General features: G+C 39.9%; 1 protein-coding gene across 1 annotated transcript; it reads left to right on the top strand.

The window, feature by feature from the left end:
• The first annotated feature begins 1,523 nt into the window (after nt 1-1,523).
• On the top strand, nt 1,524-17,082 carry LOC109243413. Its single transcript, XM_019410343.1, has 2 exons — nt 1,524-1,900; nt 16,809-17,082. Exons 1-2 carry the CDS (start codon nt 1,524-1,526, stop codon nt 17,080-17,082), a joined length of 651 nt encoding a protein of 216 aa, XP_019265888.1.
• Nucleotides 17,083-20,574: the final 3,492 nt, after the last annotated feature.

The raw sequence follows: 20,574 nt of genomic DNA on the forward strand, positions 1-20,574 counted from the left end.
CTGATTCTCACCGGATGTGAGATACGTAGGCAAACCTCATCGGTTCCGGCCCACCATTTTCAAAAAATCCAAAAATATTTTTCATTATTTGCTTCTTTAGAAAGTCTTTCTTTTAGACCCTTATTTTTAAAAATACAAAAATATTTTCTTTTAATTTCTTCTCAAAATCCAAAAATATTTTCATTCTTCTTTCACAAATTGAAAAAAATTCAAGATTCAAAAATAATTTCTTTTCTCTTTAGAAGCATTTCTTTCATAAATTCAAAATAAAAGTCCAAAAATCAAAAAATATTTTCTTTCTTCTTTAGATTTTTTTTCTTCGAAATTCAAAAAAAAAGTAGAAATCCAAAAATATTTTCTTTCTTCTTTATTAGTCTTTCTTTCAGAAATAAAAAAAGAGTTAGTTAATTTACTTTATTCCTAGTCTTCCCGAACTACGCAAGATCTGATTCATGTTCCCACGTGATACGTAGGCAACCCACATCAGGTTCGATCAACCATTGAAAAGGAAAATGAGAAAAAAATGAAAAAAAATGAAAAAAAAAAGAAGAAAAAAAATGATGTTGATAATAATAAGGACTGACTGAGTCCATTCTAACATGTTTTGTTTTGAATTGTGAAGTAAGTTGAGGTGGTCGGTTTGTGGTAAGCGGACAACACTAGATCCAAGGAAAAAATGTCAATGACAACTGACATCGAAGCTGTTACAAATGCTCAAGAGGCTCCGGGTCAGAGGGTTCAGCAAGAGTCTAATGTGGTTTGAGGAAAATAGAATACTGAAACAGCAAATGGCCAAAATGTGTCAAGCATGGGCCAATGGCCAAGGTCAGCCATGTCATGAGTCACAATTTGCTACACAGCAAGAGCAGTACCACTCTCCTGAGTACAACTCGTACTTGTTTGATCTTCCTGCAAATATTGAGAAGCCTGCCCGAAAGATGGCACAGGAAGAAATGACCCAAAGAGTGAAAAGCCTAGAACAACAGTTGAAAAACATGCAAGGGCTGACAGGTCAGAAGAGTATTGCCTTCAAGGATCTATGTATGTTCCCCGATGTCCTCTTGCCACCTGGTTTCAAGATCCCCGAATTTGAAAAGTATGATGGACATGGAGACCCCATATCCCACCTAAAAAGGTATTGCAATCTGCTAAGAGGTGCGGGAAGAAATGAAGAATTGTTGATAGCTTATTTCGGGGAAAACCTTACGGGAGTAGCATCCGAATGGTTTTTGGATCAAGACACATCTCGCTGGTATGTCTGGGATGACATGGCACAGGCCTTTGTCAAACAGTTCCAATATAACATCGACATTGCCCCAGACCGCAATTCCCTTTCAAACCTGAAGAAGAAACCAAGTGAAAGTTTCAGGGAATATGCCATTAAATGGAGAGAGCAAGCAGCTAGGGTTAAGCCACCCATGGATGACCACAAGCTAATCACTGTCTTCCTTCAAGCGCAAGTGCCAGATTACTTTCAAAACATGATGTCCGCAGTTGGCAAATCCTTCTCGGAAGCAATCAAAATGGGAGAAATGGTAGAGAATGGTCTTAAGACAGGCAAAATTATAAGTCAAGCAGTTCTTAAAGCCGCAACTCAGGCTGTCCAGGTTGAATCTGATAATTTTAGTGACATAAATGAGAAGGATGAAGAAATCATGATGACAACAGGGTCGAGAAGAGGTCCCAGGAGAACACCTCGAAGGTGTGCGCAGCCTCATCAGGTTTTCCATGACTCCCCTGAGCATTACTATCCACTTCAGAACACACAATACTCTGTTGCTCCACCTCAGTATGTTGGCCAGCCACCAAAACACCCCAGAAGGCGAGCACCAGCACCGCAAAATCTCCACCAGCCTCCACAAAATTTTCAGGTGCCCTATAACCCACATCCAAGCCAGAGGTATAAAGGGGAACAAAGGTTGAAAGATAATTTTACACCAATAGGAGAGTCCTATGCAAGCTTATTTGAGAAGTTAAAGCATTATGACATGATTGCACCTATTCCTCCAAATCATGTGGACCCACGTGCGAGAAGCTTTGACCCTTCTAAAAGGTGTGAATACCTTTCCAATGCCCAGGGGCACAATGTTGAAAGCTGTCGGGATTTAAAAAGAGAAATAGAAAGGATGATCCAGGAAAACCTGATTGTGATCCAAGACAGTGACACCCAGAATATCACGCAGAATCCTTTACCTGCACATGATGATGCACACTTTGTGGTGTTGATGCCTTGTGACATGGAGTATGAGAATCCTCTCGGGAACTTGCCGACTGAAATTGGAGAAGGCCATGGTGATTCTAATGAGCAATTTTGTGGCTAAATGTCAAGTTTAGCAATTGAAAGTCATTCTCTCCTCACTAGGAAGGAATCTTGGTAGCTTGTTTTGATGTTTTTTCTATTATCTGGGTTATTTCAGAGTTGTGATCCAGATTTTATTTCTCTTATTGAGTCAAACCCTTCTATCCTTCTATTCTGTTTGTATGAGTCATGTCTATCTGTTTTGTTGCTATTTTCATTATCCGGGTTATTTTAGGTTTGTAACTCGGATATTAGGTTGTTTGTCTTGTCGCCAAGCCCTTTCATCCTTTACTCAATAAAATACAGTTTGTCCTTTTGTGTCATTCTGTTCTTTGTTCTTTTCTCGCTAGTTCTAATAACATGACATGCATGCGGAAATTTTGGCCAGATCTTAGAAACTGATTTAATCTGGAATTGGATAATTGAAAAAAAACACTTTTGAGGAGGAATAAAGAGTTGAAATAATTGGGAATTAAGGTCGAGTGTTCACCTTCAAATCATTGTGAAGATCGGGCTTGAGGATGTTTAATCAGTTGAAGTTTGTTGGAAAGTTTGACAATAAGGGATGGAAAGTGTCCTGTGACCACGAAACACCAAGAAGACAGGCATGTTCATCAATGCCGTGATTGCAAAAGGATACTATGTTTGGCGTTCTCGAGGCTGGGAGGCCCTTTTTCTACTATCCAAACACTTTATACCCTTTGTCACCCCTTTGAGCCTGCGTTATTTTCTTTCACCACCTTCTTTTGGAATCAAGTTTAGAGTCAAGAGTCAAAAAAAAAAAAGAAAAAAAAAGTCCATGTCCCAAGAGTACAAACTGGGTCAATTCTTAGAAAGTTCAAGTGAAAAAAAAATGAAGAAGAAAAGAATTGTCAAAGGTCCATGCCCTTAAAAGAAAAGAAGCCGGGGCAACTGGTTTTGAAAACAAAAAGAAACAAAAAAAAGATAGAAAAAAAAAAGAAAAAAAGAGAAAAAAAAGATGAAATTAGTTAGGTCAGATGTTTGAACTTTGTTAGACCTGATTCCTTAAAAAAGGATACGTAGGCAGCCTCACGGTTCGATCCAACCAAATAAGAATCCAACCAAATAAAAAAATCCCAAAAAAAAAATCCCCAATAGCTGAAACTGGGGCAGAGATTTTATTTCACTTTTTAAAGAGTCGATTCCAAGAGTTGTAAGTCTACAACCCCTAATTTTGTGTCTACTTTGAGCCTTCATGCCAACCCTTCTTTCCACCTCTGTCCAAAAACCTTCCAAATAAAGACCTCCTGATCAGCCTTCAAGAATGCCAAGAGAAGCATGCAATGAGCAACAGTTATCAGACGACGTAGAACACCGTCGAGTTGCTCACAAAAGAGGGAAAGAAAAAGAAAAAGAAAAATGAGAGAGTCTTATTAGTGAAAACCCTCACGGGCACTGTAAGATGACGGTAAGCAGAGATAAACAAATGAGAGAGACTTGCTGGTGAAGACCCCTTGGGGCACCACTAGTCGAAAGTGAGTCGTGAAGATGATGTGAAGGATTGGCACGAACAAGCCCGACTTCAAAGGTCATAAGAATGGCAAAATGGAAGATTGGATCAGTTTGATAGATGAGGCCGTTGAGTCCAAAATGCATGTCATGACCATTAAAGCTAGTTATTGAGAAAAAATAGAAAAAGAAAAAAAAAGGAAAAAAAAAGCTCTTCCTTCTGTCCATCCGACAGGGACATTTCATGTTAATACTTGTTTCTTTGCATCATTGTGTCCTTCACATTGAGTTAGTCTTTCTCAAAACAAGCAAGAAAAGATTTCGAAATCTGCTACCAGCTTTTCGGTTGCATAAAGTAAATTTGGCCAGCACTCAGTTGTTACTATCAACATGCCTTGAGGATTCGTGCAAAGGCTTCCCTAAAAAGACTCTTGTCAGCTTACTTGGCGCAAGAAAGATAACTGGTGATTCTCTCTGATAGATAAATTGCTCAAAAGCAGGAAGTCATTCAAGATATCAAAAAAGGTCACCTGAGCAAAGATCTCCAGTTTGGATAAGGTTGATTGACCCACAAATACAAATGGTACTGAGTGTGAATAATTTAGGGTTGATGCAGAGCAAAGTCTCTTGAAACCGACTCAAGCTGATTGAGCAGAAGCCAAGCTGTCCAAGACTCAAGGCCACAAACCGACCACCGTTTTCAAAACTGACAAATTTTTCTTTGTGTGAAACAGGTACAAAGCAGTGCAAGGAAAATGATTAAAAAAAAAGAGAGGAAAAAAAGAAGAAAAAAAAAGAAAAAGGAAAAAAGAGAAGAAAAAGAAAAGAAGAGAAGAGTCAACAAAGGGAAGTTTTTCAAATCTTTGTCTTTATTTAGCTTGCCATTGTGCATAAAATCTTTCCATTGATCTTCACATTTTTCCTCCTAGGATAAAAATCCTAGTCTGATGGATTTTCCTCCCAGTAAAAATCTTAGTCTGATGAATTTTTCTCCTAAGATAGAAAACCTAGTCTGATGAACTTTCTCCTAGGATAGAAATCTTAGTCTGATGAATCTTTCTCCTAAGATAACAAAAATGGACCTAGTCTGATGAATTTTCTCCTAGGATCAAAATCTTAGTCTAATGAATATTTCTCCTCGGATATAAGACCTAGTCGATGAATTTTCTCCTAGGATCAAAATCTTAGTCTGATGAATATTTCTCCTAAGATAGAAGACCTAGTCTGATGAACTTTCTCCTAAGATCAAAATCTTAGTCCGATGAATCTTTCTCCTAAGATAACCAAAGAAAAAAAAAGAGACCTAGTCTGATGAATTTTCTCCTAGGATCAAAATCTTAGTCTGATGAATCTTTCTCCTAAGATAGAAGACCTAGTCTGATGAATTAGAATCTTAGTCTGATGAATATTTCTCCTAAGATAGAAGACCTAGTCTGATGAACTTTCTCCTAGGATAGAAATCTTAGTCCGATGAATCTTTCTCCTAAGATACCATAAAGAGACCTAGTCTGATGAACTTTCTCCTAGGATCAAAATCTTAGTCTGATGAATTTTTCTCCTAAGATAGAAGACCTAGTCTGATGAACTTTCTCCTAGGATCAAAATCTTAGTCTGATGAATTTTTCTCCTAAGATAGAAGACCAAGTCTGATGAACTTTCTCCTACGATAGAGATCTTAGTCTGATGAATCTTTCTCCTAAGATAATCAAAAAAGAGAACCTAGTCTGATGAATTTTCTCCTAGGATAGAAATCTTAGTCTGATGAATCTTTCTTCTAAGATAGAAAACCTAGTCTGACGAATTCTCTCCTAGGATAATTTGAAAAAAAAAAGGATGTCTCGATTGAAAAAAAAACGCGTTTGAGAAATTTGTTTAAAAGACTGATTTTACTCAAAAAAAAACTGTTGTTTTTTACTAAAAGTAAAAAAACGAGGAAAAAAAACTCCTTACTTGGTTCATTTTAGCATAAGTACACAATTTAGTAGTCGCCTTTTTTGCCAACATTAGGGCTCCAATCCCTGAGTTGAGCTTTTTAGACATAGGGCCTCCATTCCCTAGTCGCCTTTTTGCCAACATTAGGGTTCCAATCCCTGAATTGAGCTTTTTAGACATAGGGCCTCCATTCCCTAGTCGCCTTTTCGCCAACATTAGGGCTCCAATCCCTGAGTTGACATTTTAGATATAGGGCTCCATCCCCTGATCTTTTCCCTTCTAGATAGATACAATCCTTATTTTATTTGCTTTAAAAAAAAAATTAGATTTTGTTGCAAATAACTCACGAAATTTTCCTAGTGAAAACTGGGGCAGAAAATTTCGTTCGTTTGTTTGTTTTGGTGTCTGAACAGGTTTTACCTCAAGGCACAGGATTCGAGATGACCAAAAGAATGAGTCTCAATCCAGAATAAAGAAAAAGAAGAAAAGAAAAAAAAGTGAATCCAAATACAGAAGTTAATGGAAGATGTGAGTTGCTCAAGACAGGGCTGAGTTCACAGGCTCTGCATGTCCCGTCTTGGTTTGAAAAGCTGAAGAAGATTGAACCAACACCTGCAACTAACAAGCATCAAGATTCAGATCAGGTCCGCATGAAGAACCAACCAAGACCCAAGATCAAGCTTCAGAGGACTCATAGATAGGAATCTTGTAACTCGTAGCTGATAGGCTTAGTTAGTCTTTTTCATTAGTGATTTTGATGTAATAAAGGGACCGCGGACCGGAGCCTCGGACGGAACCTCACCCGACTCTCTCATCCTCTTCACAGACTCCATCACCTCATTCATTTCTGAACTACACGTGGCCTAATTCCTTTATAGCCAACGATATGTAGGCAGCTTAGATACCAGAGCTCGGTCACATTCTCCTTTCTTTTAGCTTTCGGTTTTCCTAAATAAGGGTCGGGTCAAAAACATGTCTAGTCATTCTTTGTCTGAAAACTCTTCGCGTTTCCAATCAAAGAGGGGCAGCTGTAGACATGTGGTTATTGACCCTCCCCAAGATTTTACATATTGTTAGCGTAAAATATTTAGTTTAGGTTTAATATCGCCATTTCAGCTAATTTTGACTCTTTTACTTTATTTCGTCGCAAAAAAAGAAATTTAAAAAAAAAATTTAGTTTACGTATCTTTCGTGAATTTAAATAAAAAATATACAAAAATAGTACCTTATCTTTATTTTTATATAATCTTGAAAACACAAAAAATAGTTTTATGTTTTATAGTTTAGTTCAATTAATTAAAATTAGTTTTATATTTTTATATTATAATTGTACGTAATTTTAGAAGGAGGAATTAGTTTTAGGTTGGTTTATCCCGTCTTTATAAATCTTGTAGTCCATGTTTTTTTTTAGTCTTTGGCCCAATTTCCTAGCCCATAATCCCTAGGTCCATACTCCTAACCTAATCCCTACCCCTGTATAATAGTAGCTACACCTAAAATATAAACCTACACCCTCAACACCAAAAACACCCCTAAATATGGGATCAGCCGTCTTCAAAAAAAAAAATCAGAATCGCTACTGTTCGTCACCTTCATGAGCTAAAAAACACAAAAAAAAAAGAGACTCGAAGATCAGTCGTTTGCCTTCTAAAAAAATCAAAAGAAAACCAAAAAAAAATGAAAGACCCTCGAATCCGCCCTAACACAAAGGGAATTGACCCCTGATTTCATCTTCTTCATCAATTCACAACAAAGAGACCCCGACCCCCTGAAACTCCAACGCCCACAGCCGCTCCATCACCTAAACCAGCCGCAGCTGCTGACCCCTCCACCACTCTCACGCTGTGAACAACACACAACACACAAACGACCACCGTTGAAACCGGCGAACGCACACCATAACAGTTTCAAACTCACAGATTCCATTTGAAGCTCGATTGGAGGTTTATGTGGAGCTGAGATGTCGGAAACGGTTTGAGGTAGACGTTCAAGGTCGGCTCAAATCTTCGTCTCTGTTCCCGTTTTAATTTTTGGTCGTCGCCTCTAGTCAGCGATTACAACCAGCGAGTTTTCTGTTTCCTGGGTCGTGTTTTCCATTCGAGGTTATTGCTGGTCTGTGATTGAAGTAACTGTTTCCCGGCCATGTAGCGCAGCCGAATTTTCTGAGATAATAGAGGTCAATTTTTTCCTCTCTTCGTTCTATTTCATTTTGTTTCTTATATGTTGTTCGAATGATCTTTTGTGTGTGTATATTTCTGCTGCTCATGATATCTAGAGGTGGAGTTTTACTGTTAAATGCATTGTTTGAGCTTTCATCAACTTTGGTTTAGTTTAGCTGTGTTTCACATCTTTTACTCTAATACTGGTTTTTGTTGAATTGACGTTTGATTTCCGTGTGTTGATTAATATATAACTTCTCGATCTGTATCATTAGGAGTCATAATATCGTGTTGTCCTTTTCCTATCCTACAACTAATCCTTTCTTACTGAAAGAGAATTAAAAGGCTCTGTTTCTATATTGATGGATTCACTCTTCGATTCTGTCTCGAAATGGATATTAGTAGTAAAGATATTGTAGTATTTTTAGACTCTTATCAATTTACCACATTTGACTAATGATATTCCATAATCTTATGGCCCTCAAAATTAGATTTGGAAACCCTTTGGAATTGGAATCGAGGTGCGCCATGCCAAATAAAATCTCAAAATGCATGGCCCTCGCTTAATTAATTTTAATCCTTAGAAATCGAGGCATGCCATTTAGCTAAACTTTCCATGGCCCTCGCAGACTTGAAAGTGCGTAGTTGCTTTAGACGCGCTATTTAAATTAACTTCCTTAAACTCGGGTGTGCATTTCATGTGACCCAAATCCAAATCTTAACAACGTCGAATAAAATGTGTTTCCGATTGCGGGTGCATTTCATGTGGCGCGATCCAAAGACATGTTTTAGACGATGTTGAAATCTTCCTTAAAATAATTCAAAGCGGTTTTAAAGTTTAAAATGCACATATGTTAAAACATGTATTAAAATCGGATAATAGGCCAATTGTAATAGTTTAAGCGACCGTGCTAGAACCACGAAATCCGGGGGTGCCTAACACGTTCCCTCGGGTTAACAGAATTCCTTATTCAGAATTTCTGGTTCGCAGACTTCACAAGGAAAGTCGAATTTTCCTCGATTTGGGAATTAAAATAAATCGGTGACTTGGGACACCAGAAAACAAACCATCCCAAGTGGCGACTCTGAACAAAAAATGAATAAATAATCCCATTTCGAATAATGTTACTTAAATTGGAAAAATTCCCGTATACCCCTTTCGGGTGTGTAAAAAGGAGGTGTGACAGCCGATATTCACCCTTTTGGAGGTGCTCCATGAGCCAAAGTTGGAGTAGTAAATTACAACCCTCAAAGTGATTGGCCCCTCGTTGATAGTTTTCCAGGGCTCGGTATATCTCAGCAACAATTATAGGTACTATGCCAAAAGGCTGCCCGCCAATCCCTTCCATTAGAGTCTTGGTGACCATGGCTAGTCTAGTATGGATCCTAGCCTTCTTTATAGGAAATACTATCATCCCCAAAAAGCAGAACATGAAGACGAAGACCCTTCTGTGGATATGCCCCAATGAGGTGAGGGCAAATTCATCTGGGTAACTGCGGTAGGACTTGCTATGGCCGTACCTCTCGTACAGATAGTCGAAAGGAATGTAGGAGTCCTTCAAACAGGTCAAGTATGAGTTTTTCTTTAGTCCCATCATCTTGAAGAAACCCCTGCCCTTGCGATTTTCTGGCATAAGCAAACCCGGAGTCTCCCAAGGAATATCAGCTAACCCTCCTATTTCCTCAAGCAAAGGTGACATTTCAAGGTCCCCGAAGCGAAACACAGATCTGTCGCTATCCCAAAATAAAGTTGCAGCCTCTATGATTTTGTTGTCGGGTTGGATTTCCAAAAGAGAAGGCAAATTTCCCAAATATTTGCGGACGAGATTCTGATCGCTGGAGTGAAGGTCTTCCCACCAGCTTAGCAACCTTGGGTGAATGATGGTTACCATGTCGAATCTGGGACTTCGTGCCTCATTTTCTGCAAAACAAAGTGTTAGACCCTTACCCCGCCGGATTCGACTTATTTAAACCAATAATTAGCATAAATGGCATTTAGCTCTCCAAATAAATGCACAGACGTGGTAGTGTCCGTTTGGGTTCCAAGGAAACCCAGTGGACTTTGGACAAGGCTATCTTAAAGAGTCATTATGTGGACAACATAACTGACTCGGCTAGGTTTGACAGTGATGCATGCACAGTTTAAACAGAATAAGGTTTCTATGGGGTATTAGACCGGTACCCTTGAGCGGACAACTCAAGAGGGAAAGGCACGGAACCGTCGACTGCACCGCTGATCGACTGGTTTTACCACAAATACGCCTTTGCCAAATTAGGGGGTGATAATATCGGAAGGGCGCAGCCACTCATTATAAGCGTTGCTATGGTATTTGTTTGGCACGAGTGGAATATGATGTTGAAGATGCAATTACAAGAATGAAACAAGTTGTCATGTATTTGCACGTTCATAAAGTAATGATTACAATAATTGCTCGTAATTACAAAAGTATTAAAGGAAAGCAGTAAAAGCATTAAAGAAAAGAAAACAAAGAGCCAAGTCAGTTTCGAAGTAGAAGAGAAATAAAGACATTAAATAAAAGCAATAAAGAAGCAATAAAGTCACAAATAACATGAAATGGTAAAAGCCTAAAGAATGAATCCTCAGTGGAGTCGCCATTCTGTCTATGCCCCCCTTTTCCCTTATAAAAGGCGAAATCGGGTTTACGACATTTGGGCGGACAACTACTTTCCCTTTTGGGAATTGGGTTTTGGAGTTTGAAGAGTCGCCACCTAATGATTAAGTGCATTAGGACACTAAGAAGGTTTGAGTTGGAAAACCAGAGTTTGGGTAAGGGCTAGAAATTATCTCGAGGGGAAGGTGTTAGACACCCCTCAAGATCCACTAGTGTGGTTCCCGGCCATGCTACAATTGTCACTTTAAAGCAAGTAAGCATACAAGACAATTTCACATAAGGACCTCGAGTAGATATGTATAATGGTTACTAAGCATGCTGAAATTTTGAATAGGTGATTTCCTAGTTATTTGAAAGAATGTCTAAGTGCAAAAAAAAGGGACCAAATAATGAATATAAACAATCAGATACAGAAGTGGGTGAGCAGAAAATTTTATTTAGAAGAAGAGGACAATGCAAAAATTAAAGGGGAAATTTTAATGACTGAAACAAAATGCAGAATTTTAAATAACTGAAAATTGTCAATCTAAAATAATTACATAAAGGAAGGGGGTCCTAGGTTTGTAAAACACATGGATCATCCACAAAACACTGGTAGCCAATCGTACGCATGGTGTTATCGCGTGATCATCATCTCCATGTCTACCCTTTCCACCCCGTTAAAGTATTGAAGCGCGGAATAGTATCGTTACTTATTGCATGCTATTACCCGTCCCGATCCTATCAGTTCCGGAGGCATTGGAACTACTAGTCCTAAAGGGAAGGAATTGGGGCTTTTCAGAAGTTCAAGAAAGGATAAAAATCTAGGCGACAATCAAAACATATAGTCAAATAGGGGGAGACAAACAGCAATTAGGGCTTAGACAGGCCTCCTCACTTAAATGCAAATACATAGCATGACTTCAGATACTGGTTAGGTCTTTAATTAAATTAAGGCGTAGGATAGGCTGATTCATCACATATTTCTCAGATGAGGAGTCCGAATTAGCCTTGACTAGATGTAGTTATCAGAACTGATACAGTTAATCAATTACCTATTGGCTTGCCTAGGTGAGATCTGTGATCAGGATATCTAACAATGCAGAAGGCGTACTGATTTTAAGGAGGATTATTGATTTTAGAAACAAACAAAAGTTCTGCAGATGTTAAAATGACTTTACCGCTGATTCTAGACTTACTAGCGAGATGGACGATTCAGATTCAGTTGGTTTGCTCCTATAGGCATGATCTCTAAGTGTCATTAGTTTTAAAACAGTTATATAAATGCAAGAGTCCTATAGACATGATGTCTAGAATGAGTTGGTTTTTATTAAGCCTAAGATTGTTTGCCTAATGGTGTGTATATGCAGAAAAACTTAAGGCATGATTTTATATGCAGAACCTATTGGCATGATCTCTAAAATGCGAAAATGCAGAAGTGCAGAAGCGTAGAAAAACTTATAGGCATGTTTTCTAAATGCAGAAGTGCAGAAATTGTGAATGACCTATAGGCAGGTTTTCTACATGCAGAAATGCAGAAATTATAGAAGATCCTATAGGCATGCTTTCTAAGCGCAGAAGATGCAGAATTATAAAAGATCCTATAGGCATGCTTTCTACCCATTACATGCATTCATTCCCCCATCCCTTTTCACTATCCATCCCTAATTGTTATTACAAAGTTATTACAGACCGAATGGATCAAAAAGAAAGTAAAAAAAATTATAGCAGCGGTTACAGCTACATCTAATCAGCCTAATTCAGACTCAAAGTCCAACAATAGGAGATAAACCAACTTCCAGGATCAGACTTCCAAAAGACTTTCTCATATTTGGAGTGTGTCAAAGTTCCCAAGAGTCTCAAAGGGACTCCGGGCAGTGCTTACACCCCAAAAACATTTCAGAATCAAGAGCATAGTGCGGTGTGGAAAGGCCAGCTCTCAGATGTCCAAGTTCAGAGGGAACTCAGGGTCCCAAAGCAAGGCTCATAAGAGAGGGGCAGAACTTAGAATCTAAGAGTAAGTGTAAGTGCATAGGGGGAAGGGAATCAGGGAGAGACACGGCAGGCTGGTGGTCATGCCCACCAATTGGGATGCTGGCACACCCCTGACCAGCTTGCTAGCCAAACATTGAGAGTTAGAATCCATTGTGGATCAAGTCATGGCCTGGGCAGTAATTAGGATACTGTCAGGCCAAGACCTTAACTCAGCACATAGAAGGGAACAGGGATAGGGATCCATGACAGAAACAGAAGCAAGAAAAGAGATATGAAGCACCAATTACAGCATGTAAGCAATAAAGTAAACAAGAAGCCTGAAGCTGTAAAGTAAACACATAGGGGGTGAAGCAGAATATTTAAACAAAGGACATACCGGTTTCAAAGAAAATAAGTAAGCAAAAGTAGCCTTGAAAAAGCCGAATTGCGAACAGCAGTTCTAAAAGATCTCAAGTAAAGCAGGATTAGAAAAAAACAGTATAACCCGAAGAGTGAGTTCAGTGTGTGAGTGGTGTATTTTCGTGTGTTTCTGATTATGAGAGAATTCCCTTTTTATAGAAAGAGGGAGGACTAGGTCCTTATATAGTTTTTTGAAAACAAGTAAGGCATGCAAAGAGTGCACAAACATAGAAACCAATTAATTAGTATCAATTAAGACAACTAGACTCCTTTAATTAGGAGGTCTAGGTCAAACGGCTAATTGAGGTGAAATAAGGAGAAGAAATTTGTTTACTAAGGCTCGATTAAGGTAAGGAAACCATGTAGTGCACAAATAGGGTCAAATGCATAGTTGGTAATTAAGGAAAGATGGAATAGTAGTGTTCTTTATAAAGTAAAAATAAGGTATCAGTTTGAAAATTAGTCAAAAGGATCCCGGATCCTATTGTAATCACAAAGACCCTCAGGTAATTAAGGAAAGAATAATTCAAACGTTGGTACAGAATCCCAGAAGAAATACACAAGACCAAGTATTTTAAGGAAAACATCGCAAGCCTAGGATTTTTACCCAAAAGGATCAAAAACAAACAGCCAGTAGGGTAAAGAAAAAAAAAGGGTTCAATCGAAAGAAATCAGTGGTGAATCACTAGCATGAATAAAGGGATTTGAAAATCAATCCTTGGTGAAATCTTTTGGAAGGGAAGTTTTTCTCATATAAAAAGCATACAGTTCAAAAAAAAGAAGAGTCTAACAATGAAAGTTTCAGAACCACAGGCAAGTAGGATTTGAGTTCGATTACAGGCTCACCGTGAGTCTGGAAACCTAGGGTTCCAAAGTGAAACCTAGTGCCATCTACCCAAAGAGAAACTCCCAAATTTTAGGGTTTCAAATAGAATCAGAGGTGAGAAATCATTGAGAGAGGCAAACATACGCGATAGCAAACACACTGATTCAAAGGCATGCTTGAGAAAATCTTGGAATTGAAAACAGATCTCAGAAGTTTAAACAAAGCAGGTAAGAGCAATACTTAGCAGGAATACCAACAAAACTCAGTAAAGTGAAACAAAATCAAAGAGCACGAACACATAGCAAAGAGTAAAGGACAAACAACCTAGTTAACATGTGAACAAGGAACAGCAAAAAGATCTTGCAAAATCGAAATAAGAAAACAAACTTGAGCATAATAAGAAATAAACAAGCGAGTATAAACACACATAAGAGAGAGCAAAAGAGTTAGAAAATATTTTATAGAAACTTTTTCCAGAAACCCTAAAAAATTGGATTTGAACGGTTTTGGGAGAGAAAATTTGGGGAAAACCCTTAAAACGTCAAGTAAGGACCAAGCATGTCACAGATCTAAAAGAAATGAACGAGCATAGAACCTTAGAAGGCTTAAAATGGCAGAGAAGACCCTAGAATGAGAAGGTCTTGAGGAAAGTCGTATCCTGAGTCGGAGAGACTCATATTGCTTTGGACATGCCGAAAAATGGCCGGAGAGGCCATGGATCTTGTAGATCTGAGGCAGATCTAAAGGAGACAATGGAAGTCAGGCCTCCAATCTTCGAATAGCTTAAGTTAGTGGTGAGGGAGAGCGAGCACAGGCCACCCATGGCTAGTATTGCCATGGATTCCGGTGGGAATGAGACGGGGATTGGTGGAATAGGGTTAGGGTTTCGGAGAGGGCTAGAGAGGATTTAGGAGACGAGGGCGGATGTCTTTGGGTAAATGAATTAGGGTTAGGGGGTTAGGAGATTAAAAAAGGAAAGAATGAGTTATGGCCGTTGATCAAAATGATCAACGACCACGATTTAAAGAAAACCGGACGGGTTTATAAATTGGGTCAAGGGGTCGGGTTAAAAAATGAAATTGGGTCGTTTAATTTAGGTGGAATAGGGGTCAATTGAGGCTACAATTGCAACTGGAAATGGCTATGTATTAAAAAATCAATTTCTCCCCTTTTAATTTTTATAAAATAATTAAACTGATTTTTAAAAAATAAATTAAAAACATTGAACTAATTAATAATATATATAAAGTAATCTAAAAATACTGGGAATAATTTTATAATCGTAAAATGCTTATTAATCGTAAAATAGGCTATAATTGCAATTTTATGCCATTTAACTTAAAAAACTATCAAATAAATTTATAAAAAATATGCAAGAAAATCACCTTAATTATACTTTGGTGTAAATATGAGAATATAAATAAATTATTCCCAAAATGATAATCCTGGGAGCAATTATTGGATTTGCATCGTTAAAATAGACACTAAATTAATTTTAAAAATCTTAGAATTTGGGAAAAGTACCAAAACTCGTGAGCATGCTTATATATGCATACACATGCTATTTTGAAAGTATTTTTGAGTATGAAAATACATATGGAAAAATTGGGTATCAACAAGCGCCACTTACCAACGCCTAGTAAACCGAATATTCAACGAACAAATAGGGAAAACCATGGAAGTTTACATTGACAATATGTTAGTTAAGTCCCTGCGAGCAGAGGACCATCTAAAGAATTTGCAGGAAACCTTCAGTATATTGAAGAAGTACAACATAAAGTTGAATCTAGAAAAATGTGCGTTCAGAGTTGGATCAGGTAAATTTCTCGGGTTCATGGTGTCCAAATGAGGAATCGAGATCAACCCCGACAAGATCAAAGCTATCGAGGATATCAAGGTAGTGGACAATGTGAAGGTCGTACAAAGGCTAACCTGGCGCATTCATCTCGAGGTCATTCGATAAGAGCCATCAATTTTTCTCGTTACTGTAGAAGACAAACAACTTCACATAGACCTTGAAATGCCAAGGGGCCTTGGAAGAACTTAAGCGATATCTATCGAGCCCGCCACTTCTTCACACAATGAGGGCAGACGAACGACTATACTTGTATTTGGCAGTGTCGGAAATAGCGATAAGTGGAGTCCTAGTTCAGGAAGAACAAGGTATGCAATTTCCAATTTATTGTGTTAGCAGGACCTTAGGTGAGGCAGAAACTAGATATGCTCACCTAGAAAAATTGGCACTCGCTTTACTAAGTGCCTCTAGGAAACTGAAACCATATTTTTAGTGCCATCCTATATGTCTTGTGACAACCTACCCATTACGAAATATAATGCAAAAACTCGAACTCTTAGAACGATTGGCCAAATGGGCCGTAGAAATCAGCGGATACAATATCGAATATCAACCCCGAACAGCCATTAAGTCTCAAATTTTGGTAATTTCATGGCCGACTTTACGCCATCCCTAATACCGAACTCGAAAGGGAGTTGTTGGTAAACTTGGGGACATCTTAAGGAATTTGGACCCTCTTTACAGACGATGCCTCGAACGCAAAGGGGTCCGGACTTGGCATCGTACTGAAGCCACCCACAGGCAATATAGTTAGACAATCCATTAGAACTGTGAAATTGACTAACAACAAGGCCGAATATGAAGCCATGATTGCAGGTCTCGAACTGGCCAAAAGCTTGAGGGTGTAGATGATTGAAGCTAAGTGTGACTCCCTCCTTGTCGTGAACCAAGTTAATGGAACGTTCGAAGTCAGAGAAGAACGAATGCAAATGTACCTAAATAAGTTACAGGTAACATTATATCGGTTCAAAGAGTGGACTTTGCAGCACGTGCCTCAAGATCAAAATAGTGAGGCTGATGCCCTTGCAAACTTAGGGTCGTCGGTCGAAGACGATGAGCTCAACTCGGGGGCAGTCGTACAACTCATGAGGTCGGTAGTAGAGGAAGGTCACGCCTAAATATACTCCACAAGCTTAACCTGGGATTGGAGAAATAAATACATAGATATTTAAAGACCGGGAACTTCCCTCGTATCCAAATCGAGGGCCCTGCGCACAAAGTCAGCCCGATTCAGCTTATCCGAGGACGGAACCTTGTTCAGAAGAATGTTCGATGGCCCGCTAGCAATATGTTTGGGACCGGGGGATACCAAGTATGTTTTGAGGGAAGTTCACGAGGGCACCTACGGAAATCATTCAGGCACTGAATCATTGGTTCAAAAGGTGATCAGAGATGGCTATTACTGGATTGACATGGAAAAAGATGCGAAGGAGTTCGTACGAAAATGTGACAAGTGCCAAAGATATGCTGTGATAATACACCAGCCCGAGGAACTGATGCATTCGGTCTTGTCACCATGGCCGGTCATGAAGTAGGGAATGGACATCGTCGGCCCTCTTCCATGGGCCCCAAGTAAGGCTCAATTTATCTTATTTATGACTGACTATTTTTCTAAATGGGTTGAAGCACAGGCATACGAGAAAGTCAGGGAGAAGGAAGTCATCAACTTCATTTGGGACCACATCATATGTCGGTTTGGGATGCCATCCAAAATTGAATGTGACAACGGGAAACAATTTATCGGCAGCAAAGTGACCAAGTTTCTTCGAAGGTCATAAGATCAAAAGAATCTTATCGACACCTTATCACCCTAGTGGGAACGAACAAGTCGAATCGACCAACAAAATGATAATCCAAAACCTTAAGAAAAGGTTAACCGACGCCAAAGTAAAATGGAAGGAGATCCTACCCAAAGTCCTTTGGGCATATCGCACGACCTCGAAGTCCAGTACCGGGGCTATTCCGTTCTCATTGGTTTATGGCACCGACGCTCTAATACCGGTCGAAGTCGGGGAGCCAAGTATCATATTCCGATATACAAAAAAGGAATCAAACAACGAGGCCATGAATACGATCCTAGAGCTATTAGATGAAAGGCGTGAAGCTGCCTTTCTTTGATTGGCTGCTCAAAAGCAACGGAGCAAGAGGTATTATAATCGAATGGCCAACCTTCGATATTTCATTAATGGGGACTTAGTACTAAGTAAGGTCACACTAAACACCCGGAATCTGAACAAAAAGAAAGTTGGGTCCGAACTGGAAAGGACCGTACCAAATTCTCGAGGTCACCGCGAAAATATCCTATAAGCTCGGAATGTTGAACGGGAACAACTATCGAGCAATCGAAATGTAACTCACCTAAAACGATATTACTGCTAAGGTATGACCCCATTTATTTTCTTTTATATTTCGGACTAACACTTGCACGTGATCGACAAGGAGCGGCTTGAAGTCTGTAGGTCTGAAATCACGCGTTGCACTCTTTTTTCCTTGAACCGGTTTTGTCCCAAATGGGTTTTCCGGCAATGTTTTTAATGAGGCAACAGTGGATCGTGCTAACGTAGAATCAAGGACCGATCACGAATTAGTGTCAAAGCTGGCACTAACAGTATCTGAGTTTCCTCTACAATCAACCTCGAATATTGGGGGGCCATCACCCTCGAATGCCGACGTTAGCAAGGAAAGAAACTTTGTAGCTAAAGGGTATCGATCAGTAGGATGTATTATAAGGGCCAAACGGCCAAATGAACCGTGCCCAAATAGGTTGATCGAACCCTAACATAAATCATGTATACATATGTTACTACCTTACACAAGAATAAAGGAAGTCTCTTCCTTGAAATCATCGTATGTTTTAAAAATTTCTTCTTTACATCCCTTAAAGAATTTCATGCTTCCGATCTCCTAAAGGTAACGAGTCAAGGGCCGCTTATAACCGGAGTTCGAATGATCACTCCCTCACTCGAGGACTGTCGTCCAAAAATAAACTCGGGCAGCCCAAACCACTAGATCTCAGGGGCATAAGACCTATCAGAAGACCCCTGAATTATAAAGGCTACGGCTATCTCCACTCAGAAACTGTTATCTTGGGCAAGCCCGGGTAACTCGGGAAAACAAGTCCACTGGGCAACTCCCAAACTAAAAGGCTAAGGCCATATTAATACGGCTCGGAGACGTCCGAGACCCGTAACAAAAGATAGGCCTTCGAAAAAGAAATTTTTTCATAACCGGTTCTAAAGGCTACCCTCGGCAAACTATAATCTGAATCAATTACTTTGAGAGAAAGTTTCCGGTACCACCGAACCCCCAAAGAGCAATGTAAAGGTGAGGTTTGTTTGAACTTTCAAACATAACCTAAGTTACTTAACGCTAAGGCATTCTGGCCTTTGTGAATACAAGTAATAAAGCAAAGGAAAAATATGAAAGCCGAAAGGGAAAGAAAGCCTTATGTATATTTATCCAATAATCTTTTTACAAAGGCCAAAATGGCCTAATACAGAAATCTACAACGGCCTCAAAAAGATGCAAAAAAGCAAAAAATAAAAACATCTAAAGGCCTAAGTGTCCTGGTCCTCATCGGAGGTAGCATCACCCTCGGGATCTTCCCCACTTTCGGACTCACTTAAGCCCTCGAAGTCATTGTTATCTTCGGGATAAGCCAACCTTTTAGCCTCAGCTTCGAGCTCTTGGCGTTCTCGATCTCGGCCGAGAGTTCGAAACCTTGAGCATGGATTTTCTCAAGGGCCTCCCTTTGAGATTGCCATTTAACATGCTCGGTGATGTCTTTTGCTCGAACCTGTGCCGCCTCGGCATCGGCCTTATAAACGGCCACCACCTCATCAGCATTGGCCTTAACTACTTGTGCCTCCGATTTGGCCGTTTCAAGCTCCGTGGACAAATTTTTTGGATCAGAGATGGCCGAATTTAGCTGGGACAGAAGCTCTTCGATCTTCTTGGCCCGCGCCAAAGGCTTCTCCTTTATACCTCGGAGCCGGACTTCAGCTGAAGCCAGTTGGGCTCGGGTTTCCTTTTCTAAGGCTAGGCGATCCATGCTCTTTTTCCATTCTTCAGCCTCATCCTTCACCGCATCTACCTCTTCCCGGAGCTGCCTGATCTTGTTGACCTTCTGTTGGACCTGCGGGTTCGGACCATTAGTCACCATGTTCGATTCATCATCACTAACTTCCAAATTTCTTCTTACCTGCTCAACCAGGTCGACATGCTCTTTCCGAGCCACCTCCAACTCATCCCCGAGGCCCTTAGCCTCCCCTTCTGTTTGCTCACTGAGAAGTTTATAAGCGCCTCTTTTCTTAGTGAGCCCTCGGACCTCAGCCGCATATTGGGTCAGCTCCTCCGGTAGCGGAGGAACATTTCATGGTGGAGTACCAAAGCCAACAAACATAGGAAAAGGAGTTACAATCATCTCCAAAATAATCTAAGTACACAATTGAAATTATTAAAAGGTATATGGGGTTACCCGATTTAATGCCTGTTGGGCTTCGTTGAACAAACAAGGCATTTCCACCTCGTTCATCTTGGCCTGATCCTCCTCGGTCACCAAGCACCGAAAATAACTGGCCACTCCCACAGTGGCAGAGAGAACCCGAGCATCTTCTGGGATGGACATAACAATTGACCATTTCCAGTCAAGATTCAAACTCGGGGCTGGGAACTGATTAACTAATTTTGGGCTCGAGGAAGGTCCACTCGTTGGACTCTTCTTCGGCACCGGTATATCACTCAACCCAGTGACATCCTCCGTAGTGGTAGAGTCTATGCAATCAAAGAAGTTGTTAAAGGTGTCTACCGCCCCTTGTGGCTCTTAGGTGGATCGTTCTTTCAGCGCGTGAGCATCGACAATCATAGACTCATATAATAATAAAGGCGGACCGACGAGGTCTATTACTCCGAGTATGCCTTTCAGAACATTATCCGATGTTCGGGAAAAAACCGGCCACATTATCGGCCTCCCCATCTCGAGGCGGAGTGTCCTCACCCCTTTCTTGTTCGGGAGCTTCAGCTAAAGT

The sequence above is a fragment of the Nicotiana attenuata genome, unplaced genomic scaffold (genome assembly GCF_001879085.1).
Source record: "Nicotiana attenuata strain UT unplaced genomic scaffold, NIATTr2, whole genome shotgun sequence".
In the NCBI taxonomy this organism is placed as follows: domain Eukaryota; kingdom Viridiplantae; phylum Streptophyta; class Magnoliopsida; order Solanales; family Solanaceae; genus Nicotiana; species Nicotiana attenuata.

What these genes read in the sequence shown, in the direction of transcription:
- LOC109243413 (XM_019410343.1), top strand. Translation starts at nt 1,524, where the DNA reads ATGGGAGAAATGGTAGAGAATGGTCTTAAGACAGGCAAAATTATAAGT. An exon ending in AACCCACATCCAAGCCAGAG is followed by an intron (nt 1,901 to 16,808) that starts GTATAAAGGGGA and finishes AACCTTGTTCAG; the next exon opens with AAGAATGTTCGATGGCCCGC.